The sequence below is a fragment of the Monodon monoceros genome, unplaced genomic scaffold (genome assembly GCF_005190385.1).
Source record: "Monodon monoceros isolate NGI ecotype Baffin Bay Population unplaced genomic scaffold, NGI_Narwhal_1 Super_Scaffold_8, whole genome shotgun sequence".
Lineage (NCBI taxonomy): Eukaryota > Metazoa > Chordata > Mammalia > Artiodactyla > Monodontidae > Monodon > Monodon monoceros.
The window spans coordinates 71770608-71796475 of NW_021703785.1; the positions used below are offsets into that span (position 1 = coordinate 71770608).

General features: G+C 43.3%; 1 protein-coding gene across 3 annotated transcripts in view; it reads right to left on the reverse strand.

Annotated features, from left to right (window-relative positions):
* Nucleotides 1-25868, reverse strand: part of ATP8A2 (ATPase phospholipid transporting 8A2) — a 477972-nt gene that overhangs the window by 392563 nt on the left and 59541 nt on the right. For all 3 annotated transcript variants that reach the window (XM_029210474.1, XM_029210475.1, XM_029210476.1), the window contains 10 exons: nt 25469-25514; nt 24399-24439; nt 19951-20024; nt 18003-18072; nt 17244-17371; nt 15955-16066; nt 9961-10126; nt 6266-6393; nt 5362-5439; nt 2803-2891 (listed from right to left, as the gene is read on the reverse strand). In XM_029210474.1, the coding sequence (XP_029066307.1) occupies nt 2803-2891; nt 5362-5439; nt 6266-6393; nt 9961-10126; nt 15955-16066; nt 17244-17371; nt 18003-18072; nt 19951-20024; nt 24399-24439; nt 25469-25514 (932 nt within the window). The remainder of the gene's footprint in view (nt 1-2802; nt 2892-5361; nt 5440-6265; nt 6394-9960; nt 10127-15954; nt 16067-17243; nt 17372-18002; nt 18073-19950; nt 20025-24398; nt 24440-25468; nt 25515-25868) is intronic.

The window sequence follows — 25868 nt, forward strand, 5'->3', positions numbered from 1 at the left end:
GCTCCTCAACAAGAGAAGCCACCACAATGAGAAGCCCACGCACTGCAACTAAGAGTAGCCACCTCTCCCTGCAAGTAGAGAAAGCCAGCGTGTAGCAACAAAGACCCAATGCAGCCAAAAATAAAAATTAAAAAATAGAAATTTTTTTAAAAGTCCCATTTACAACTGCATCAAAAAAAATAAAATACCTAGGAATAAATTCAACCAAGGAGATTAAAGACCTATACACTGAAAACTGTAATACGTTAAGAAGTTTTAAAAGACACAAGTAAATGGAAAGATATTCCATGCTCATGGATTGTAAGAATTAATAACGTTAAAACGTCCATACTATCCAAAGCAATCTACAGACTCAATGCAATCCGTATCAAAATTCCAGTGGCACTTTTCACAGAAACAGAATAAACAATCCTAAAATTTATCCAGACCCACAAAAGAGGCCGATTTGCCAAAACAATCTTGAGAAATAAGAACATAGCTGGATGCATCACGTGCCCTAATTTAAAACTATATTACAGAGCTATAGTAGTCCAAACAGTATGGTACTGGAATAACAACAGATACATAGATCTATGCAACAGAACAGCGAGCCCAGAAACAAACCCATGCATATATGATCAATTAATTTATGACAAAGGAGCCAAGCATATACATTGGGAAAGGAGAGTCTCTTCAGTAAATGGTGTTGGGAAAACTGGACAACCACATGCAAAAGAATGAAATTGTACTATTATCTTACACCATACACAAAAACTAACTCAGAATGGATTAAAGACTTGAATGTAAGAGCTGAAACCATCAAACTCCTAGAAGAATACACAGGTGATAAGCTCCTTGATATTGGTCTTGGCGATGAGTTTTTGGATCTGACACCAAAAGCGAAGTAAAAATAAAGAAACGGGACCACATCAAACTAAAAAGCTTCTGCACAGCACAGGAAACCATCAACAAAATGAAAAGGCAACCCACCAAACAGGAGAAAATATTTGCTCCCATTATAAATTAGAAATTATAAAGCTGATAAGGGGTTAATATCTAAAATACATAAAGAACTCATACAACTCAATAGCAAAAAAAAAATCCAATTTAAAAATGGGCAGAGGTTCTGAATAGACATTTTTCCAAAGAACATATACAGCAGGCCAACAGGTATGTGAAAAGGTGCTCAACATCACTGATCATCAGGGAAATTCAAATCAAAACCTCACATCTGTTAGAATGGCTATTACCCAAAAAAAACAAGAAATAAATGTTGACAAGGATGTGGAGAAAAGAGAACCCTTGTGCACTGTTGGTGGGAATGTAAATTGGTACAGCCACTATGGAAAACAGTATGGCGCTTCCTCAAAAATTAAAAATAGAACTTTCATATGACCCACCAATTCTACTTCTGGGTATATACCTGAAGAAAACAAAAACAGTATCTCTAAAAGATAGCTATGCACCCCCATGTCCATTGCAGCATTATTTACAATAGCCAAGACATGGGAACAACCTGAGTGTCCATTGATGAGTGAATGACTAAAGAAAATGGTACATATGCAATGGAATACTATTCAGCCATAAAAAAGAATGAAACCTTGCCATTTTCAACAACATGGATGGACCCTGAGGGCATTATGCTAAGGAAATAAGTCAGACAGAGAAAGACAAATACTGTATGATTTCACTTATATGTAGAATCTGAAAAAAAAAAAAAAAAAAACAAGCTCACTTATATGTAGAATCTAAAAACAACAACAACCAAGCTCAAAGATAAAGAAAACAGATTGCTAATTGCCAGATGCAGGGATAGGGGGTGGGTGAAATGGGTGAAGGGGGTCAAAAGGTACAAACTTCCAGATATAAAATAAATAAGGCATGAGGATGTAACATACAGCATTGTGACTATAATTAATAATGTTCTATTACAGGGACTTCCCTGGTGGCACAGTGGTTAAGAATCCACCTGCCAACACAGGGGTCATGGGTTCGAGCCCTGGTCCGAGCAGATCCCACATGCTGTGGAGCAACTAAGCCCACATGCCACAACTACTGAGCCTGCGCTCTAGAGCCCATGAGCCACAACTACTGAGCCCGTGAGCCACCACTACTGAAGCCCTTTGCCGAGAGCCCGTGCTCTGCAACAAGAGAAGCCACTGCAACGAGAAGCCCATGCACTGCCATGAAGAGTCGCCCCCGCTCGCTGCAACTAGAGAAAGCCTGCGCACAGCAACAAAGACCCAATGCAGCCAAAAATAAATAAATACATACATTTATAATTTTTTTTAAAAAACTGTTTAATTTTTTTTAAATGCTCTATTGCAAACTTGAAAATTGCCAGGAGGGTAAATCTTAAAAATTCCATCACAAGAAAAAAAGAATTTCTAATTATGTATGCTGACAAGTTAACTAGATTTACTGTGGTGATTGTTTTGCAATATACACAAATATCAAATCATTATGTTGTACACCTAAAACTAATATAACTTTACATGTCTATTATACCTCAATTTTAAAAAAAATGGCGTTCAGATCAAAACATGAGTAAGAAATGTACAATTGGATGAGAAATATAAATTTACAGATTCCTTGAGATTTCTCACTAGGTTAGTATTTGCAGGAATAAATCATGTTTTAACTGGTCTAAATTGGGACCCATTCAGTTTTAAACACCGTCAGCAGTAATTACACATTTACATCCCTTATAAATGTCCTTTCAAAGTATCAGAAAGTCAAGGTATTTGACTAAGCAGCTAAAAATAAACTTATTTTGTTGGAAGAATACAAATAAAATTTTCAGAAAGTGATCAAGACACTCACCCATAGGTTACCCCCGCAATGCTACACTTCTTGAAGTTCATGATATTGCATGTAAGAGTTCCAGTTTTGTCAGAAAACAGGTATTTTACCTAAATCAGAGGAAAGGAAAAAACATACACCAAGAATGTAAGAGACCAACAAATGAAGTCTTTTCTTCTGTGTTTTTCAAAATCTGTATTAGTTTTCAAAGGTAAATTCCCTTAAGCGAGCAAAATATATTTTATAATTATATATATGTTATACGTAATAATTATGTATTATTAAAAACTTAATATACTTTAATGCTTAGGCCACTTAAAAACCATTTCAATAACCAATTCTAGAGTCCAATTGTGTGGAAATGTACAAAGGAGGCTTCAGTAACAGCTCTGGATCCATTTCAGATCCGTAAGAACCAAGTCCTGCCACTAGGCATCTCAATGACACTTATACAGAATTCGTTCTTGTGTCCAATACGTCAAGACAACAAGCTTAGACTTTGGCAACCACGACATATTTCTTTCTCAGAATCCATCCTCTAGTTGGGCTAAGAAGACCTATCCTGAAACAGCACGGAACAAACACGAAGCCTCTCGATCACGATCACAGTGAGGTTACGTGAAGGCAGCTTGGAACTGCTACAGATGATATAACTTTCCAAGGCACGAAGTTTCACACATGTAACACACTAAGCTCTCAATATACAAAGGTGAAAAGAGAAATTCCTGTGGAGGTTAATAAGCAAACCATTTTGACATGATTAACTGACTGCAAAAGAGATGAACCCAAATGCACGTGTGCTGTGTGAGTTTTGTCCTCCCGGGTGGATGCTGTGAGAGGGAGGGGGAGAAAGGACTCAGGACCACAAAGGAAGAGAGTCCAGGTCAGGCTCTGGATACTACCCAGCCATGTGGGCTCGGGAAAAGTCACCTCACCCTACTTGGACTCAATTTCCATGTCTATGAAATAAAAGTTTTGGCCAGAAGATAAGTAACATCATTCTATGTGTAACTTTCTGGGAAATTACATCATGGATTGGTGAGAGGGAGTAATCAACAGAATTTTCTCCAGGAAAGATTCCAGTTTCTCAGGGATTTTCTAAAGAGGGGTCATGATCGCGGCAAGATGTGAGGGAGACTCCAGTGATCCCCAAGAACTGTTCTAGGGAAGCCACATTGCACTGTTTTGTAGAAGAGGGATTAATAACATGAAGTGTGTACTGTACTTTTTCTTACTGATACAATATAAGCAAATACACTGAGAATTATTTTTAAAGCAATTCAAGGCCCTTTAAGTAAAGAAAGATTATTAATGATCCTAAATAAGTCAAACAGTACCTAGAAATATGAAATCAGTACACTATGGGTAATGAATGCTTTAACTATAAATAATAAGTTTTTATATAAGTTTTATATGCAGTAAGTCTAGGGGTACAAAAAGCTCAGTAGGATCAGCCTTCCAATAAGCAGTATTTCTTTCTGCCTCTTTCTTAAAAAATTTAAAGACGATATCAAAATATTTAAAAATGACATTTTGTAATAAGGAATTATTAGCATTTTCTATCCTTGTGTCTATTGAGCACTAAGTTATCCTTTAAGTTCCAACTCAAAACTAACTCCCCCATGAAAACTTTCCCTATTCCCAATTAGGATGAACTATTTCATCCTGGGTGCTTGAGTATGTTGAATCCTTCAATCATCCAGGTCCAGTTCAACGGCAATTGAGAACAAAGTCATACTGAGCACTGTGCTAAAATGACAGAGGCAACCAAAGACCGTGTCTCAGGCACGTCCACACCTTGGAATGGGCTCAAAAGCCCCAGGATGGAAATGGACATATATTACTACCACACCTCTTACTTTACTGTATTTATGTTTGTAAAAATTGTTATGGAAACACTAAGAGAGATAAATTAACTTTCCTGGAAGTCTGGAGAAGGCTTCAAACAGGAGGTAAATTTCATCTGATACATATACCGCACTCACCTCCTGGGGTTGTTGGGAGGTTCACATAAGATTTATAAAATAAAATTATAATCTGTAATTGCAATGCATTCAAAAGAGGTATTCCTCGCAGTGATTTCAACAGAAGATGAAGACATAATGCATCAGTAAAGGCAGCAGGGGGTTAAGGGTGATGGTGGGAACGAAACCGGTTCCCTGAAATGTTCCAGAGATAAAACCTGGAACCCGTGAGAGACTGTATGGACTTATGTCCTTCAAATCAGCCCCCACATATTCTGTACGATTACCCAATATCCGAGGATCTTAACCATTATTTTCCCTTTACTTGCCCCTGATTAACAATTTTAAGAGTCCAAAGTAATGCTGCGCTGTATTTTTTGCACTAAATTTGTCGCAGGAACCTTCCAGCTTATAAGATATACCCATGCCTCAAAAAGTAAGTCAAAATCAATTAACATTTGTATTTAATAGTACCTCCAAGTACTACAGAGCTCTTTTAGACATCAAAACCACCTTTATGGAGAATTATTTTTGCAAAATCTCTCCATGGTTCTTCCAACATTTGTCTGCCACCGTGTTCATACACCGTTCCCAAAGTCCCCAAAGAGGCTCTCACCTGCCCAAGCTCTTCATTAAGGTTTGATGTCCTGGCCATGGCAGGAGTGTCATTTCCTAGATAATACATATCTGTGTCCTGAAAGAGAGAAGGGGGGGCACTTCAGAAATTATCTACCATCGATTCCTCATTTAGATTAAGAAGAAACTAAAAACATATAACTCAATATAAATGTTAGTTTTTCATCTGGGGGTGAAAATACAGTGTCTGTTAGTGTAGAGAAACACTGAGATACGGAGGAAAGCACGGTATTTATTTATATCTAGATGCTTTGGCTTCAAGGTGATCACCTCCTGACCTAGACTAACTCACACTTCTGAGTTTAGCGAACGCCTCATTCACAGGACAGTTGTGAAGCTCAAATAAAAAACGCACATCAAAGTGTCTGGTCTCCAAATACTGGCTGCTGAGGTCTGGTGCTTAATGGCCATGGCAGTTCCTTGAAAATTCCACCTCGACTCTTGCAATAGAATCCAAATTTACTGCCACCAGTTATTTTGACAGATAGGGGACACATAAGTAGACACACTTAAGAGAACGTTACTTCAGCACTAAGGAGAATTTAAAGCATGGACAGCTGCAGCCACTTCATCCCCCGTCACCAGGAGACAGGCACCTGCTACACATTCTGCTCCATTTCTCCACTGATTCTCCTCAGAGCCCCTGCCCTGCTCATCTCACAGCCCAAGAAGACAAGACATTAGATGACTAGTCACAGATACCACTGGCTCAGGGACACCCTTGCCCATTCTCTAGGCAGTTAAACTCCCAGACTGAATCGTAATTAACAACGTTCTTCCTTTTCTGGGAGCTCAATTCCATCACTGAGGCTCCAGGAGGGTATTAGGAAGTGGCAGCTGACACGTCCCCAGCACCTCAGCTTCCAGCCAGGTGTGATACTCACCCAGTTTATGAAGAGGGCTTGTGTGTACTTCACAACCTCGAGGGTCACCAGTAGACTGATGGGAATCAGGTTGTTGTACAAGATGATGAATGTCAACAAGTTATATCCAAAATTGTCTGAGCTCGTGTCTGTGGAAGAAAACCAGAATATCTGAATAGCTTAGTCTCTGTTCAGTTTCCTTGTACTTTATGATGTGGGAATTTTTCTGAAAGATGTTCACAAAAAGGTTTTGGCTTAAGTATACATTTAGAGATTCAAGTTAAAATAGTTACTGAGCACCTACTCTGTGGCATGAACTGTGGATACAAAGACCGTGATGCCACAATTCCTTCCGACAGAGAGCTGGCTTCCCAGAGGAGGCTGCGGGGTAGCGGGGTGAGCAGAAGCAAGCATCCCCGCAACATGACCGTGCAGCAGGGCACACGGACTAACAAGGCCTTCACAGGGCACTGAGGAAACCGAGGCACGAGGGTTTTGACGCGGAGGCCCAGTCACTGAAGGCCACCCAGAAGAACAGAGGCTTCAGACTAGTCCTGGAGGATAGAGAGAGGGCAGCTAACTAAAAAGGATGCAGAAAAAAGGACAGGGGACTTCCCTGGTGTCGCAGGGGTTAAGAATCCGCCTGCCAGGGCTTCCCTGGTGGCGCAATGGTTGAGAGTCCGCCTGCCGATGCAGGGGACGCGGGTTCGTGCCCCGGTGCGGGAAAATCCCACATGCTGCAGAGCGGCTGGGCCCGTGAGCCATGGCCGCTGAGCCTGCACGTCCGGAGCCTGTGCTCCGCAGCGGGAGAGGCCACAGCAGTGAGAGGCCCGCGTACCACACACACACAAAAAGAGAATCTGCCTGCCAAAGCAGGGGACATGGGTTCAAGCCCTGGTCTGGGAAGATCCCACATGCCATGGAGCAACTAAGCCTGTGCACCACAACTACTGAGCCTGCACTCTAGAGCCCACGAGCCACAACTACTGAGCCCTCGTATCACAACCATCGAAGCCTGTGTGCCTAGAGCCCAGGCTCTGCAACAAGAGAAGCCACCGCAATGAGAAGCCCACGCACCGCCGACAAAGAGTAGCCCCTGCTCGCCGCAACTAGAGAAAAGCCCATGCGCAGCAACGAAGACCCAACACAGCCAAAAATTTAAATTAATTAATTAATTAATTAAAAAAGAAAAGAGGACAGGCACTTGACGTGGTTGTGAGGAATACCTACAACCTCACTAAGGTAGGAGCATACTGGGGACACACCCAAGAATTGGTAAAATTCTCCTGTGTGAACAGGCAAAACAGGTGAAAAAAGGGAGGCAGACGAGAAGCCTGGAGCCTATTTATGGAACATAAGAGAAGGAATGTCTTGATGGAACACGGTCTCTACAGGATAGAATCCAAAGCAGAGGCAGGAGGAGGGACCAGGAGAGGGTAAAGAGGTACAAGGTCTGTGAACATCGAAGGGGAAAGTTCTCTGAACTGAAGTCAAAGCTCTGACACTGATGAAGCAAATGCGAAGTCTGATGGCTTTTACCAGAGCTACTCAGAATTTACCTTAAAATAACAAGGCATGGACTCCCCTGGTGGCACAGTGGTTAAGAATCCACCTGCCAATGCAGGGGACACAGGTTCAATCCCTGGTCTGAGAAGACCCCACATGTCACAGAGCAACTAATCCTGTGCGCCACAACTACTGAGCCCACATGCCACAACTACAGAGCCTGCACACCACAACTACTGAAGCCCATGCACCTAGAGCCCGTGCTCCGCAACAAGAGAAGCCACTGCAATGAGAAGCCCGCGCACAGCAACAAAGACCCAACACAGCCAAAAATAAATAAAATAAAATATTTTTTTAATAAGATAACAAGGCACAAAGCATTATGAATGGGGCCAAAAATAAATAAATTAATTAATTCTTCCACTGTAAATCACACACCCTGTACTGGAGTTTGACATTATCTGAGCAATTTAAATAACAGTTTCCACAAAGCCTGCATACCAGTATAGTGTCAAGGCTGTTCATTTACCCAGACCATGATATTTTGGAACTAATGTGTAAACAAATGTATCTGTCTTCACATTTGAAGCTAACATCATACAACATGGTTGAAATCCAGATTTTAAGAACCAAAATCAAGGATTTTGACCCAAGCTACAAATGAGGTCCCAGTCACATTTCCCACATCTGTAAAGCAGCGACAAGTACACTCCTGGGCAGTTCAAAATGTGTGAGTTTTCTACATGACGTAATAAGAAAAGGGGAAAAAAATGTTTCCATCCGTTTAATTAAAATATATAGAGAGATGGAAATAATAATCATTCCAAGAAAATATCCCAAAGTTTTAAAATTCAAATTTATTATTGAAAAAAATTTTGTCATTAAATTTTATTTTTCTGGAATTGCTGCGTAAGGAGATTGGCAAATCTTCTCTCAAAACAAAAAGCAATAAAACTGGACAAAATCGTCAAAAACAAGCTTGATGAAAACTATTAATGTGCATATCCAAAAACCTCAACAAACTTCAAACAGGATAAACTCAAAACTACTGAAAACCAACGAAGACGTTGAAAGCAGCAATAAAAAAATGACTCACGTACAAGGGAAAACTCAGTAAGAGTAACAGCTGACCTCATCGGTACAGTGGAGGTCAGAAGGAAAGAGGACGGTATATTCAAAGTACTGAAAAGAAAAGAATGTCAACCAAGAATTCCTACAAGAATTCTGTACCAGCAAAACTATCCTTCAAAAACAAAGGAGGGCTTCCTCGGTGGCGCGGTGGTTGGGAGTCCACCTGCCGGTGCGGGGGACGCAGGTTCATGCCCCGGTCCGGGAGGATCCCGTGTGCCACGGAGCGGCTGGGCCCATGGGCCGTGGCCACTGAGCCTGTGCGTCCGGAGCCTGTGCTCCGCAGCGGGGGAGGCCACGGCGGTGAGAGGCCTGAATACTGCGGGAGAAAAGAAAACAAGAAAAAAAAGACAAAGGAGAAATTAAGACACTCTAAGATAAAAATTGGGATAATTTGTTGCTATCCAGTCTGCCTTACAAGAAATAATAAAGGAAATCCTCCAGGATGACAGGAAGTGACACCAGACAGTAATTAAATCCACGTAAAGAAGCAGAGGGCAATAAAGTTAATTATATAGGAACTTATAAAAGACCATATAATTACATATTTTCTATACTTTCTTTTAGATTTAAAAAAGTAGGGCTTCCCTGGTGGCACAGTGGTTAAGAATCCGCCTGCCAATGCAGGGGACATGGGTTCGAGTCCTGGTCCAGGAAGATCCCACATGCCGTGGAGCAACTAAGCCCATGCGCCACAACTACTGAGCCTGCGCTCTAGAGCCCGCGTGCCACAACTACTGAAGCCCATGCGCCTAGAGCCCGTGCTCCACAACAAGAGAAGCCACCGCAATGAGAAGCCCGCGCACCGCAACGAAGAGGAGCTCCCACTTGCCGTAACTAGAGAAAGCCCGCACGTAGCAATGAAGACCCAATGCAGCCAAAAATAATAAATAAAATCTTTAAAAAATCATCTGAATACAACTGTGTCCACCTTCACTGCATCACGTGACTCATCTTTCGGTGCTTGAAGGGTGGGCGTTGTCTACAACAGCCAACGGGCGGAGAAGGAGGGCACGGCCCACACACGTACATCACACTTGGAAGGATGGTCAGCTTCAACAAGGAGTCCGTTCGCCACTTACCCATCTCCTTGATGTACCAGTTCTTTCCTCCTTGAGACCCATTCCAGTACAGGGCTCCCACCGAGCTCACCAAGGCCATGACCAGGAGGATGCCAAAGAGTACCAGGATCTGCACATTAGTTACTTTCTCCACATTCGATCTCTTGAGAGGCGCTTTGGTGGAATTCTGTACGAGAGCATGTAAAGCCAGTAAGGGTCACAGAACACACTTGGGGGCAAAGAGCAGGGAGCAAAGGAGGTAAGTTAACCCAATTCAACAAAGAAAAAGTAAAAGACTATCTTTTTGTCAAATAACCAATGAGATTTAAAAGCGTACTATGCTCTTGAATCAACAGCTAGTTTTAAATAAAGAAGAACACAGAAGACACACTGTCATTTTAAAAGGGCACATTTCAACTCTGCATGACTCAGTCTGTATTTCTTAATTTTAGCATAAAATTAGCTACTTTCACGATCTTAGAATACAGGTTCCAAATCATTTAAGCCCAGTTTAAAAGAAATCAGGCGGCTGCTAATTCAAGAGAAACCAAGATTCTACATCACAAAAGTCTAGAATCTTCAAAGTAATAACGTAGCTCTATAATTAACACACAGAGAGCTATTTTAAGCCCAGGAGCTCAGAATTTGAGAAAAGACATACACAAACACACACACACATCAATAATGCAAAATAGAACAACAGGTGTCAAAATAAATGGATGGATAAAGAGTCCATTTGGAAAACTATGAACAAGAAACAAGCAAGAAGAGCCGGGGAAGCTCTGGTGGCCAGTGGAAATCTGAACGGGGTCCTAAACCACAAACAGAATGTGGGCAGGAAGTTACGACGAAAGTGGAAAGACAGCCCAGCCATCTGTAAATGCTCATGGCCTGCCTTCTCACTGCCGGTGGGGAGACCAGCCCAGCTAGAGAACAAGCCAGTGTCGGGAGTGAGCCCAGAAAGGTTCATTAAAACCAGATTCAAGGACCACTGCACATCGGGTTTGGAACTATATCCCCTCAGCAGTGGAAAAGTCAATAGAACTGTTGGCCCCGGACAGTTATTCACTTGAAGTCATTTTATTTAAAAAATTCCTGAAGGCAGTTGTGGTGGGCAGAGTAACCGCCCTCCTCAGTGACATCCAGGTCCTAATACCTGGACCAATGAATATGTTACTTTATATGGCAAAGGGGCTTCTCCGGTGTGATTAAATAAATGCCCTTGACTTGGGGAGATTAACTTGAATTATCCAAATGGGCCCGATTTAATCACACAGGTCTTTAAAAGCACAAAAACAAGAGATCCTTTCCCAGTTACGGTCAGAGGGAGATATGAGTACAGACAAATGGCCAAAGAGATCCAGCACTGAGGCCCTGAAGACAGAGGAGGGGTGGTCATAAACCAAGGAACTCCGGGAGCCTCTAGAAGGCAAGGAATGGAGCCTCCCCTAGAACCTCCTAGAATGTTCTAAAAAGGAAGGCTGCCTGGCTGACATCATGATGTGGGTGAGACCCAGAGCAGACTTCCGACCTACAGAACTGTAACGTAAGAGCTTCGTGTTGCTTTAAGCCACTACGTTTGTGTCATTTGTTGTGGTAGCGACAGGAAACTAACACGTAACACAGCAGATGGTAACAACCCCTTCCTGGAGGAGGACAGACCCTGGACTAGATGAGAAGCCAGGAGTGGACGGGGGAGATGGCGGGAGCTTCAGTCCACTGTCTCCGTCCACAAGTCATGAGCCTTGTCCCTTTACAGGCAATACTGATACGCAAGATCAGGTGATCTGAATACTTGCAAGGCACTGACTGGCCATGAAAAATGGTGCCTTGGGCCAGACTTGAGTTAGCACTCTCTCTTCATCTTCCCAACCCACCTGATCCCTAACAGAGCTAGGATGAAAATGTCTCCGAATATAAGGATACAAATAAAGTCACAACATGAAAACAAAACCGAGATGAAAATGAGTGGCAATTCATTCCTACATTCCATCGAGTAGCTCATACCACAAGGTGGCTGAAACTCATCTGAATTCTATCCCCGAACCCAGGACTGCTGCGACCATGACCATGGCTTTCCACGGCGGTGGGGAGTCGGGGGCTTGCAACGCTGGTGATTTTGCAGCCCTGTAAGTATCTAAACAGCACGGCTGCATTTCCACTGCATATACTCTTTTTCCCACTTCACTTTAAGTCGCTGAATTATCTGTCCTTTAAAGACTTTTAAAAATATTCCTCTAGAATCTAAATGGAAATCCATCAGTAAAGGACAACTTACCAATCAAATATCATCTCAAGGTCGATGGGGTCGACACATCACCTTTGGCCTCACGGCAAGAGCCAGAAGACCAATTTCAAGACCGCCTACCCCAATCTTTTAAAAGCTAATCTTATTTTTAATAAACATTCGCTGGAGGCACAAGCAGAAAAAAATTTACAATAAACGTTATTTCTATGACTCCATGAGTTTATTGACTTTTGACCTTTCCCAGTGGTTGAACCCTGGCCAGTTAATAGGATTAAGAAAAGTTATGTTTCATCCAATACAAGAGCAACAACCCAACACTTCAGGCTTCAGCCCATGCACTTAGGAAAGCCGGGCTCTAGCTACTCACCCCCATCCCCTGAGCATTCCACCTTGCAGTGGTGAGCTTGTAATGTCAAATTCCTACTAGCATTAAAAGTTCTTCTCCAAAATCCTTAGAAAATACTACTTTTGAGTATTGGAGTTCGAAATAGAAATAGACCAAAATGTCAGATTTTGAAAAAGCTTAAATCTGGCCTGAATTTTACACGTTTGCTTCCCTTCGAACACAGCAGTCAGCAGAGTACTAGTTAAGACAAGGACTCGGGAGCCAGGCTGCCTAGGTTGGAATCCCAGCTCTCTCTCTTACTGGGTATGTAGCTTTGCTAACTTACTGAGAGATGCCTCAGTGCACTCATCTAGAAAACAAAAACAAAAATAGTATCTTCTTCATAGGGCCGCTGTGAGGAATCAGTGAGTTAACACGTGAGAATTTCTTGGAGCAATGCACGGGGCACTGTGTGCTGGAATTACTGTGACAATCTCTCTTTGCCATTAAATCAACCAACAGAAACATCAGACATTGAAATATTTCTACATGTAACTACACTCAACATGAAACGAGGAACTCTGAAGTAGGAGAGTAGAAGGCACTGAGGTGAGAGTTTAAAAATCAAAAAAAAGTAGGGGCTTCCCTGGTGGCGCAGTGGTTGAGAGTCCGCCTGCCGATGCAGGGGACGCGGGTTCGTGCCCCGGTCCGGGAAGATCCCACGTGCCGCGGAGCGGCTGGGCCCGTGAGCCGTGGCCGCTGGGCCTGCGCGTCCGGAGCCTGTGCTCCGCAACGGGAGAGGCCACAACAGTGAGAGGCCCGCGTACCACAAAAAAAAAAAAAAAAAAAAGTAGAAGAACCCTACAGCAATTGTGTTTCCTCTCTGTGGTCAAGTAGCACAAGTAGAGACAACGTATGTTATCTCACCAACAGGATGGCTTCCAGCTATGTGTGTTATATTATATTCCTTTCAAAAGCTTGTTATTTTTACTCATTGTTCGAGCCCTAAAGGCACAGCGAGTCCAGCACAGGTGTTTCTGGGGCTCTGGATTGTTCTGTACTTGAGCAGTCAACATGTAATAAGCCATTCAAAGAGGTTTATCACATGTAGGTGCAAGGAAGGCACCCAGCACACTCACGGGGATGCAGACATCACGGGGTAACTTAGTGAACACCTTGCTCACTGAAGGGAGGATGGAATTATTTTTAAGTGTCACTTCATTGATCTCTTACACCTCAGCTGCAAAGCTGTTTTACCAACGTACGATCTAGGGAAACAGCAACGTACCCTGAAAAGAAAAAACTCCAGGGTACAAGGAATCTTGGGGAGTGGTTACATTTGTAAAATGTACAACCTGAAAACTAGTCTTGGGGCCCTGCCCGCATCTGAGCGAGCGCCTTGTGATCTGTCACTTCATTGTAAAAACACAAGTGATCTGTGGTGAGCAGGGCTCCCAGTGTTAGGCGGTTGTGGCGGGTGCTGGCCTGGGGGAGTCTGAGGACACTCGCTAGGTGGCAGGGGGCTCGGCTCTTCACCCAGAGAAAGTCTGCGCACACAGCTGCTCAGACCCAAGACACTTTACACATCCTAGTCAGTGCGCGTGCACACGCACACACACACACAGAGAACACACACACAGAACAGAAAACACACACACACACACAGAACACACACACACACAGAGAACACACAGACACAGAGAACACACACACGCAGACACACACACACACACACACACACACACACACACACATCTTCCTCTATAACCATCCCACCACATGTGCGGCCTCGCAGTCCCCGGGCCCTCCCCTCCTTCCTGCTCCTGCCTCACCCCCCACCCCGAGGGCACCCCTCCCCTGAGGTCCCCCAGCAGGGGCTGCTCCGTGCAGACTCACGTGCTTCAGAAGACAGCACTGCTGAACGGATGCTCGGGGTCCGGTCATACTTCCGACACCTGCTGCCTCTAACGCTGTGTTAAAAACCCCCTTGTAAAATTCCTGCCATCTGGCTACACGCCCTTCTGCCTCTTCTCTCAGCAAGTCCACCGGCTCTCCCCTCCCCCCCACTCCCTAACGACTTGAGCCACCGGTGACAGCATCCGTCTCTACCCCGGCCCGGCCATGTCCCATCATCACCAAATGCCGTGGTCCCTCCATCCTTCACCCCTCAACACTGAACGCCTCCAACAGCTCCGCTTCAGCTTCCTGCCCCTGGGTCTCTCCACTCCACAAACCCTCCGCCCCAGAAGATCAAAGCCAAGCCCCCTGCACACCGAGGCCTGTCATGCAGCAGCTCCAACAATCTTCTTCCACTCCAGTGAGTCTCTCTGCCCCACCCCCCGCCCGCCCCGTCTGCACTGCGTTACCCAGCTGGTGTGGACACAGGGCTCTATCACTCCGTCGGCTCTAATCAATGGTTAACTCTCTCCTCCTACACCACTTGAGGAGTGAACCAACACAACAGCCTTCCTTCTTCAACTTGACATCTGAAGTGTGCTTCTTAGTATCTGGTCAACTGACACCTCCAAACCTGGGCTGGATGACCTTCCATATGGACCCCCAGCACCCCGTAACGACACGCATCACGCTTTCATCTCTCCACTCTGTAATCCCCACCACTCCCAAGTCTGCCTGGTTCCCAGGGGTGAGACTGTGCCTTTCACTATTGTACCCACACAGCCTGGCACAAGATATGGTGCACGGTGGCCACGAAACACTTTTAAATCAAGAAATATTGCCAGATCTGTGCTTTAGAAGCCACACAAAAGGGCAGACAAGCTGAAAAACCAATCCTCGTTAACAGCGACCATTAGCAAAATAAGATGCCAAGTGATACCGAAGAAATGTAAGAAATGACATGTAGGGGCACTGATTTATGCAGGATTTCAAAGCTGTCTGGCAAAATATGTCATAAAAGAAATGTGAGCTACAAAGTCACAGATAATAATTTTTAAAACTTAACAGGGAGAAAAAACAAAATCATTTTAGTATTTTTTTCTCTTTGGTATATGACATGAAGAATAAACATGAATTCAAAGATAACTGATTTTCAATTGCCTAGAATTCAGTTAAATAAGACAACTTCCTATAAAATCTTAATTAACGGGGTGTGGAGGAGAAGTAAAGAGAGAAATAAAGAGGTTAGAACAAATCCCCCCTCGTGTTCGAAGATAAAATAGGCGAGGCCTGACTGTCCCATTAAATCCAGAAAACAAAGACTGTTGATATTTCAGGCAAGGGGTAACAAATACTTGATACAGTAACAGAAAGTCAGGAGGAACTACCTAGGAACCAAAATAAAAGCACCTCCTTTCCATATTTAGGTTCACAGACAAAGCTTAAGGTTCCTAAATGCAAAACCTGCATTTTCTACCCACTACTCCATAAAAAACAGAAAAAACGACTAAAATCAGCATTGTTTTTCAGCAGAGAAATGTTTTACCTGCATGAGTTTGGTGTCGTGTCCAGTATAAACAACTATGCCAAACACCCACTGAGTATTTCTAAGCTGTGTACCTCTTAATAAGATCTGGTCGGGCCCAAGGGCAACAGGGCTAAAAATAAGAAACAACATTTATATTTAATGATACTTTGAAAAAATGAGCATGAATATTCCCCTTAAACATAAACCCACAATACATCAACTGTTTCCTTTAGTCAAATTTGGACTATTTCACTGGGACACAGGGGCCATAAAGGTTACCCCTGGCTTAATCTACCCAAGGTTTATCTCATCCATTCATCAACACAGAAAAAGGTTTTTTTTTTTTTCTCCTATAAAACGTTAAAAGGAAATTGTGTCTCTTATAACTCTCTTATGAAACTCAGTATCTGAAAAGGAAATTAAGATAACCAGAAGTTTATTCATTTGGGAAAGTCAGTTTCTAGACTCTAAGAAAAAAAAAAAAGCTACAATAACAAATCTGTCAAAGCTAACTTAATGATTAAATAAAAGTCTGAGTGATAATTTAGAAATTTAAAGTGGGAGCCTACAAAACAGCCCTGTGTACTACATGAAACCGAGAAGGGTGTCACACTTAGACTTGTCAGAGTTATTTTGGGTTGATTCCCGTGATCGGGTCCTTCCCTTTGGGTCTGTTCAAAACATAAAGGTGGAGACCACTGGTAAGGAGCATGCAGGTTGAAGATAAGCAGAAGAGAGAAACCACGCCCCAATGTAACAACAAAAAAATGACTCAAATGATAAGTGCCAAGAGGGCAAAGACAACAGAATAGAGACAACAGGGCAGTGAATGTTCTGAAGGAAGGGTAACTGGTCCTTCCATTCAACTTGCTAAAAACACAGACTACTTAGAAGAAAGCAAAGGGAAAAAAGATGTTTCTCTAATAAATGTCAGCTCTTACACGCTTCAGCCATCTCTCTTCTGCTTTTCTGGACAATTTTACGCAGCCAAAATCAACTACTCTCCTCCCTGGCGTGTAATACACACAGAAAGACCAGGCCAGTTCTGTGAAGCTCACTTCAGACCCTCGGGATATTTTCTTGCCAAAAATCAGGTCTTTCCTTAAATTTAAGGGAAGGTTTAAATGGATTAAAACGGTGTTTCAAGAAAAGCTCAGTCTCCCATATCTAAGCTAAACACGAAGAAATCTGTTTTAAAAATATTATGAAAGCAGAAAACAGATTGATATTTGCCAAAGCTCCTGTAATTCTTAGTCACATTAAAAATAAATTAAAAGAAAATCCACTAAGACAAGAGGAAGCGATACCTTTTCCCATCCAAGTTCAAGTTTCCGGTGAAATCGTAGAGGTGGCGATTGGGCCCTTCACACTCTATGCTCCCAGACAACTTCATCAGCACCTCCCTCACCTGCATGTCAGCCGTGTGACTCACACCCTGAAACGTTCAACCCAAAGAGGAAACTGAACACAATCTTCCAGGTTTACGAATGACACTCAGCATATCCCTACTGTTAATCAAAAGGAAATAATGAATCAACTAAAATGGAATAGTTGGGTGGGGTCCTCAAGCTACCAGCCCTTCAGGATGGACTTCACAGGCATCTTCGGTCACAGCAACCTAATACAAAAGGTTTGGAAGAATTCAATATATAATAACAATTTTGTTTCAATTAATAACTCATTTTGACACAAATTTTCTGCTGTACCAAGTTGTGTCTGACGATTCTGTCCACATATCTTTCTTTTCTATCTTAGATATTTGACTTAGACTTTTTTTTCTCTTTAAAGAAGAGTTACAGGGTGCTAGATATCACACTATGTTAAAGGGGTACTTTATTCTGTGTTTACGGCCACGTTAGGGTACAGCTAATGGAGTGTGCTTTCTGTAAAGGGTTTGGGTATGTTGATTATGACTTTAGCATGGATGTGTCAGCACAGTGGTGGAGTCCTGACTCTGTGCTTCATTGAATTCTTTCCTCCAGAAAAAGCACTGACTGGTACGTGAGGGGAGCACCATCGCCATTTGGGCCCCATAACAATGCAAGTCATAAAAGGTGACGTTTTACCTGACGTATTTTAAGGTTCGTCTCCCCATCGAGATTGGCTGTTTCAACATAACACATTGCCTGAGGTTCACTAAGGAGAGAAAAAAAAAAAAAAGTTGAGTAAGGTCCCCTCCACCAATTCACAGCTCAGAAAGCCTCAACCATGGAAACTCCGCTGACCGGCCCTTCAGAGTGGTGTCATAACTGACCGCCACGGGAGTAGTGACTGATGAGACAGACAGGACAGACAGACAGGTGTGTGGAGAGCGCAGCGCCAAGACAAGCTGTCTCTCCAATGATCTACCCGCACAGGCCCCACAAAACGGCCGCCCGACTCCAAGTGGACAGAAATAACAGAGGATGCATGGGAAGGGGACAGGCCTGTGACGGGAAACAAGAGGTCCCAGCTAAGACCGCCCAGTGGGCTCAGGTGACCCTGAAAGTCAGAGGCTGGCCTGCCCTTGACCAAAACAGCCGCCCAGACCAGGCCAGGCCAGCACACATACCTTCTGAAGGAGATTACGGCCAGAGGAACTGAGAAATCAAGGCATAGGCTTGGCAGGGTTTTTCTTCCCTGCAGTTTTTACTATGTCAACAGGTAACTTTTTAATCAAAACACCTGATTTTAAGGACAGAAAACTCAAAGAATAGATACAGAGTATAGCACCTGCCATGCTTAAACATAAGCATGGCAGATACTATACTCCTACTTGGATGTTCAGGTCCAGGGAGCATCGTTGGGTTTAACAGATTCTATGACCACCAGCTACTTACAATCTCCTGGCACTGCCCTTCCTGGCCGTGTGGCCTCAGCGAGTTCAACGATCTCTCTGTAGCCCTTGTTTTTTCATGTACCAAGTAAGGCTGTCAAGGGCTGTTGGGAAGATTAAATGGGGTCATGTGCTCAAAGGGCCACTTGGGACAAACACCAGGGAACCTGGAAAATGTGATGTCAGCTCAGGCAATCCTTATTCAAAGCTGGCTTTCTGAGGGTCACACCCAAAACTCATATCCCAAACTATCTCAAGTGATCAACATTTTACTATTTCTGAGAGCTTCTCTGTTACTAATCAATAGGGACAAACATGAATCCTGCCCCATGTATATGGGGCCTTTCCCCCTCTACAGGCCTGGGGTCCTTTTATTAAACCTTTTACCTCAAGCAGAAAATTTGTGCTAAGCCTTAAAATCTGACAAAATAAGTGATTCAATCCCATAAAAGAGAGTCTGTCTGCACTCAAACACATGCGGTGGGAGATCTGATGCCCAGCAGCACGTCAGCACAGGGAGGTTTAGTCTTGGCATCATCTAATTTAATCTTGCACTCAAACAGAAGTTTATTCTTATCCTGATTCTGGCTTTCCTTCTTTGATATATACTTTTACGTATCATCAAAGGAAAAGTCAAGGACTGTGTTGTTTATCGTTTACACCATTTGGTGCTGACACCTCTGTAGCACAAAATTACCTAAAAAACATGGCAACGGTGCTTAGAGAGAAAGGGGGCAAAATACGGACCATCTACAAGTCATGTGCACACTGAGAAGTGCCCGTGGGTCTCTGAACTACCGTAAGGGGAGGCATTCGATTCTGCGGAGAAGGCTGCTGGCTGGACCCACCAGAGCCGCTCCTGAAGTTTCAGACACGCTGTGACCTGGATGCTACCGAACAAATCACTCCACTGCTCTGGAATGTATCCCCACAAACGAGGAATAGCCCAGAACAGCCATGAGATGAAAGTGAATCAATAAATATAAAAAGACTTCAGAAAAAAAGTACAAAGAAATGAATGGGAGAAAGAAAACTCAGGGTTAAGGCAAAAAAATGCAAAGAAGTAAAGGAAGAAAAAGCAGGGGAGAGGGTGGTGACCCAGAGGGTGCAGAAAAGGTAGCTGGAGGCTTCTGCAGGCACTAGGTAACAATCCATTGTTTTCAACACCGATTTCAAAACCATGCCACAAGCCACCTGACCTGGAGGACAGCAGGACCACATCTGCGGGAAGACACTGCCCGTTGACGACCTTCACGATGTCTCCCACGGCTACCTAGAACACAAGAACAAGGACCAAGAAACATGAGAGACAGGAAAGCGCAAGTGGTGATAAAAGTGGTTAAACATCAGGAGAAAAAAATTACTGTATAAGTGTGCCGTGAAGTTTAAGGCAGAGAAGCTCAAATTCTTTTCCTCGACAAGAATAAAAGGAACATTTCAATACAGACAAAAGGCAATACTGCCTTTCTGCAATGATGCCGAACGAAGAAGAAAAAAAAGGAGAAGAAAAAAGATGAGTCAAAACAACCATCAGGTTTCACTTTCTCACTGGCTTACAGATACATGCACATCTATCCCCACAGCTGTGGGCAGCAGGGTAAGCGGTTAAGTGCACAGCTCGAGAGCCTGCCTGGACGCCTGGGTCAAATCCCCCGTGGGACCCGTTCCTAGTGCACATAAACCTTGAGCAACTCATGCAAACTCTGGTGCCTCACTTTTCCCATCTGTCCAACGAGGTCATCAGCACATATTTCATGGGGTTATTGTGGGGATCGACTGAGTTAACACAGGCAAATTTCTTCTGTTTCACATCTGGGGAAACTGAGATACAAAGTGAAATACGGGGTCATGGTCACAAAACCAGTGAGTGTTAGAGCCAGGACTCAAAACCAAGCCATCGGGCTGGAAGCCCAGTGGTCTGATTAAAAGGTAATACTAAATTCATGCAGGAACAATGCATCTCAAAGGTCCCCTGGAAATACTCCACGTGAAACAGATCCGTGTGGCCTCAAGAAATTGCCAGAAAAGAATCACAGAAGCCCCCAAGCCACGGAAACAGGTGCTCGTCTGCAGGACACAAGCCCATGGCCGAGGGCCCACAGGGCCTTTAAATAACCTCACAGACACACCGGGCTGGAGAGGACATGTGCTTTCAAGCCAGGCAGGCCCAGGCTCAGATCTGAGCTTCACAGACACACATGGACTCACAGAGCCAGCTCTCCACCTCCTTGACCTCCAGTGTCCTCACTTATAAAATGGGAAACGCCACCACTGACCTTGCAGGGTTGATGCAATGAGTAAGGAGGGATATGCCAGCACCAGACATGAAGCAGGCACGGCAACGTGTTGGCCTTGAGCGTAACCGAATGGGCGCCATGAGTGTGAGAGTGAGGATGGTGGAGCTCTCCGACAGCGCAAGCAAGGCTGCTCCTGGTATATAATTTCAAAACTCAAAGTCTAACTGAGCGGGACCCTATGGGGCCTTCCCAGGACAAACCTCTCCCCCACATCCTCTGCTTTAGCTCCTGGCTGAAGTACCTAGATAACAGCATGTGATGCACACTTCCTGGGTCGTTTTACAGATGTTAAAACCCCCACCAAATAGGAGAAATTAACTACTTGATGACCATGAGCACATAGCCCCCAGACCTGCTGGCCCCTAAGAACGATAATGTTAAACCTGTGACACCACCCTGTTACTACCATCAACCAATCACAGAACTGTACACAAGCTGATCACCTACCCTGGGATGCCCCTCCCTCACCTGGCCTTTAAAGATGCTTTGCTGAAACCCTTTGGGGAGTTCGGGTGTTTTGAGAACTAGCCACCTGGACTCCTTGCTTGGCACCTGCAATAAAGACTGCACTTACCAGCACCACTTATTGAAGAGGCTGTCCTTTCTCCATTGTATGTTCTCGCCTCCTTTGTCGTAAATTAGGTGCCATAAATTAGGTGTCATAAATATGTGTGTGGGTTTATCTCTGGGCATTCTATCCAGTACCATTGATCTATATTTCTGTTTTTGTGCCAGTACCATACTGTCTTGATTACTGTAGCTTTGGGGTATAGTTTGAAGTTGGGGAGCCTGATTCCTCCAACTCCATTTTTCTTTCTCAAGATTGCTTTGGCTCTTCGGGGTCTTTTGTGTTTCTATACGAATTGTAAAATGTTTTGTTCTAATTCTGTGAAGAATGCCAATGGAATATTACTCAGTCATAAGAAGGAACGAAAATGAGTTATTTGTAGTGAGGTGGATGGACCTAGAGTCTGTCATACAGAGAGAAGTCAGAAAGAGAAAAACAAATACCGTATGCTAACACACATATATGGAATCTAAAAAAAAAAAATAATAGTACTGATGAACCTAGTTGCAGGGCAGGAATAAAGATGTAGACGTAGAGAATGGACTTGAGGACATGGAGTGGGAGGGGGAAGCTGGGGCGAAGTGAGAGTAGCATCGACATATATACACTACTGAATGTAAAATAGATAGCTAGTGGGAAGCAGCCACATAGCACAGGGAGATCAGCTCGGTGCTTTGCGATGACCTAGTGGGGTGGGATAGGGAGGGTGGGAGGGAGGCTCAAGAGGGAGGGAATATGGGGACGTATGTATGCATATGGCCGATTCGCTTTGTTGTACAACAGAAACTAACACAGTATCGTGAAGCAATTACACTCCAATAAAGATTTAAAAATAATAATAAAATAAAGCACATGCATATACCTATTCAGAAATCTAAAAAAAAAAAGACTGCACTTCCCTTCACCACGACCCCGTGTCAGCAGATTGGCTTTACTGCAGGCGGGCAAGCGGACTTACGTTTGGTTCAGTAACAAAAGGGCACTATGCTTTCTGTTTCCTATTCTAATCCATGTTACTCATCTCTTTGAAATCAAGAATTGTAAAAACAAAAACAAACCAAAAAAAACCACTGCATCTTACAATCCAGGAAAACGGCCTGACAGGTGACTGTGTTTAATATTTTATCAGGACAAAGGAATGTTGCTAAAAGTCATCCTATTAGTGCCTTGATTTGCTTATCAAAGTGTGTGGGTAAGTCTAAGGAACCGGGCTCAGCATCAAGAAGGGTGGTAAAAATTAAATTTCAGAGCCTCTGTACATCTGAAGTTCGTATCCAGCTTAAAGGCAAAAGAAAGGCAGGGGCCATGCTTAATTCTTATCTGCATCCCCAACGCCTAACACTGCCTCTGGCACATACTAAGAGCTCCATTTAAAACAACAAAATCCTTTTTTAATTGAAATAAAAATGCAGGTGGCAAAACGTAACAGGTATTTGGTTGATGGGTTGGTTTTTTTCTCTCCAAATGTGTGTAGGAAACAGTAATGAGCTTTAGGGATCTGAAGCCATCCACTCCTAGATCCAGAATTCTGAGATCATCACTCCATTTTCTACTGTTTCAAGTAGTGTCAACAGCCCAAATTCAAATAATCCTCCACTCCTGCCAGTATGAGCGCCTTCCTGGGGAGGGGAGTGGCAACAGGAACATCAGGGAGAGAGGCCACTCCTAAGTGCCGTGGGAGTTCTCAAGTTCCCATGGCACGCTAGGAGCATTGCTACCATCTGTGAAGGCAAGAATCTCCAAGCACCTGACCGAGAACCACACACTTCCCAATGAGAGTGAGGTCAATTAATATTTACAACACAGGGCTTCTGGATGGCTACCCAGGTTAAGGTGTTATCACAAAACACTACCAAGGGGCTTAATGGATCTCCTGTAACAAAGTAAAAAGAAAATGACAGCCAAAAGGAAGGCTGCGGTTACATCACGGGCATCCTGCAGACTCGCAAGGTCATAGAGGCGTTTTAAAACATTTTATTAAATGTTTAGCAAGAGATACTATTATTGTTACTCTTCTAAAATGTAGTTTTCTTCTGAAATCATGTTAATCAGCTTTGAGCCTTGGAGTCATGAGAGTCACCCCCTAAAAACATCTTGTGACCATGAAGTTCCAGCCACAACAGAGACTCACTGAAAAAGCTAATTTTAGTAGCCAGAGAACACCCAGATGGCACGGGATATTTCTTCTCAATCTTCTATTTATCACTAGTAACAACCAAATCACCACGCCGTTCTCAAACCCCGCCGACCTCGTAACTCCAGCGAGGCAAACACTCCTTGCTCTTGTAAAGCTAAAAGCAGCAACTTTCAGCCTCAAAACCCACCTAGGATGGTTCCCAGCCCCCAGTCTACCACTTCTTATATTCAGGACTAATTACAAACCCAAACTCTTTCCACCAAAAATGTCAGAAGGGAGAATTTCAAAAGTTAAAAAAATAAAAGAGTGCATTGAGATAAAGAGAACAACAGAAGACCAGGGGAAAACGTTTCTTTACTTGGATTCAGAAACTAGAAAGTGATTTGAAATTTCAGAAATATCCATCAGGGGCAATGAATTTCCCAGCTCTGAACTGACACAGGGAATGGCTTCTAGAAGATGCAGCAACAGAGGAAACATGCACCCGTTCTAGGAAAGCCTCAGGGAAAAACCACACTGCACCACTTACATGACATGGACATGGCTTGTGTCTTAACACAAACTTTATACCAAAGTCAACACTAGCAATGAATTACAGGTCTCCAAACCAGTATTTTCTGGCATATCTTTAAAATTTGTTATTACCTCTTTCCACATAATGGTATGCCACATACCATTCCTTAACACTGAAAAAGAAAAACAAAACAAGTATCGGTTAATACTGATGATAATCAACATAAAATCAGCTTTCCAAAATCCAAAAGGCTCCTTTTAAAATTCCACTGATTAATTCCAACATACCATATCTTTAGACATAAACATATAACATCGTCACTGCCCAAAACAGAGCCCCATCTAGGTACTTATGTACCATATATAGAAGAATGCATACACATAAATATTCATGTTTGCAAATACATCTATTCATATTTAGCCCATATGAAGAAAATAATCACCTTGCATTTACAAGATTCACCAAAACACACACACTCGCATAAACACACCGCCCCCCCCCCCGCATTAACACAGAGCTACCGTTCTAGAAATGCAACAGTAAGTAGATAGGGGGCAACAATAAGTAGGTAGGGGGCAATTATAAACCAAGGCTATGAATGCTTTGACTTTCATGGACATAAAATATGTCTAGCTCCTGAAAATTAAAACCTTTTCTAAAACTCTAAAATACACAAATCCTGTTCAGATTTTAATTACCAGGACTCACCTCTTGTTGGATTTGTTTGTCATTTTGCTATTTTTAAAGTATCTTATAGATTTCCCTCAATTATTTATTTATTTACTTTTGGCTGCATTTGGTCTTCGTTGCCGCGCGCGGGCTTTCTCTAGTTGCGGCAAGCGGGGGCTACTCTTTGTTGTGGTGCACGGGCTTCTCATTGTGGTGGCTTCTCCTGTTGCAGAGCACGGGTTCTACGCATGCAGGCTTCAGTAGTTGTGGCACGTGGGCTCTAGAGCACAGGCTCAGTAGTTGTGGCGCACGGGCTTAGCTGCTCTGTGGCATGTGGGATCTTCCCAGACCAGGGCTCGAACCCGTGGTCCCCTGCATTGGCGGGTGCATTCTTAAGCACTGCGCCACCAGGGAAGTCCCAGATTTCCCTCAATTTATCTCAATACCATTAACTACTTATTTAAAATTCCTTAACTGCAAGTCTTGTTCTTAAGTTTTCTAGTGGAAAAAATGAGTCAGCCTGGGGTCTTACCTATCGTTTTCTTTTTGTTAACTGCATTGTCTGCCTTATGTCGCTTCTGTTACAGAAAGAAAAAAAAGGTGTTAGTTTCAAAAGTTCCTGATGAATAACTGAAACAGCGAACAATAAGATCCAGCAGAAACAAGACAAGGAGATCAACGGGCAGCTACACTAACATCCTAAAATTCAGTTCAATGGTTGTGATCCAGCGCCACTCGCTAAATTCAGAGACTAGCACCGTACATGTAGATGCGGTTTAAATGCTTATATTTTGGTTACAGCAAGGAAAAAACACTTTGAAGCATAAAACTTTCTACTCCTTGATTGTTTTAGATCGAACTAAAAGAATTATTCTATAAGATAAACTAACAACAAACAACTGAACTCATTCTATTGATAAAGAACTTTGGGG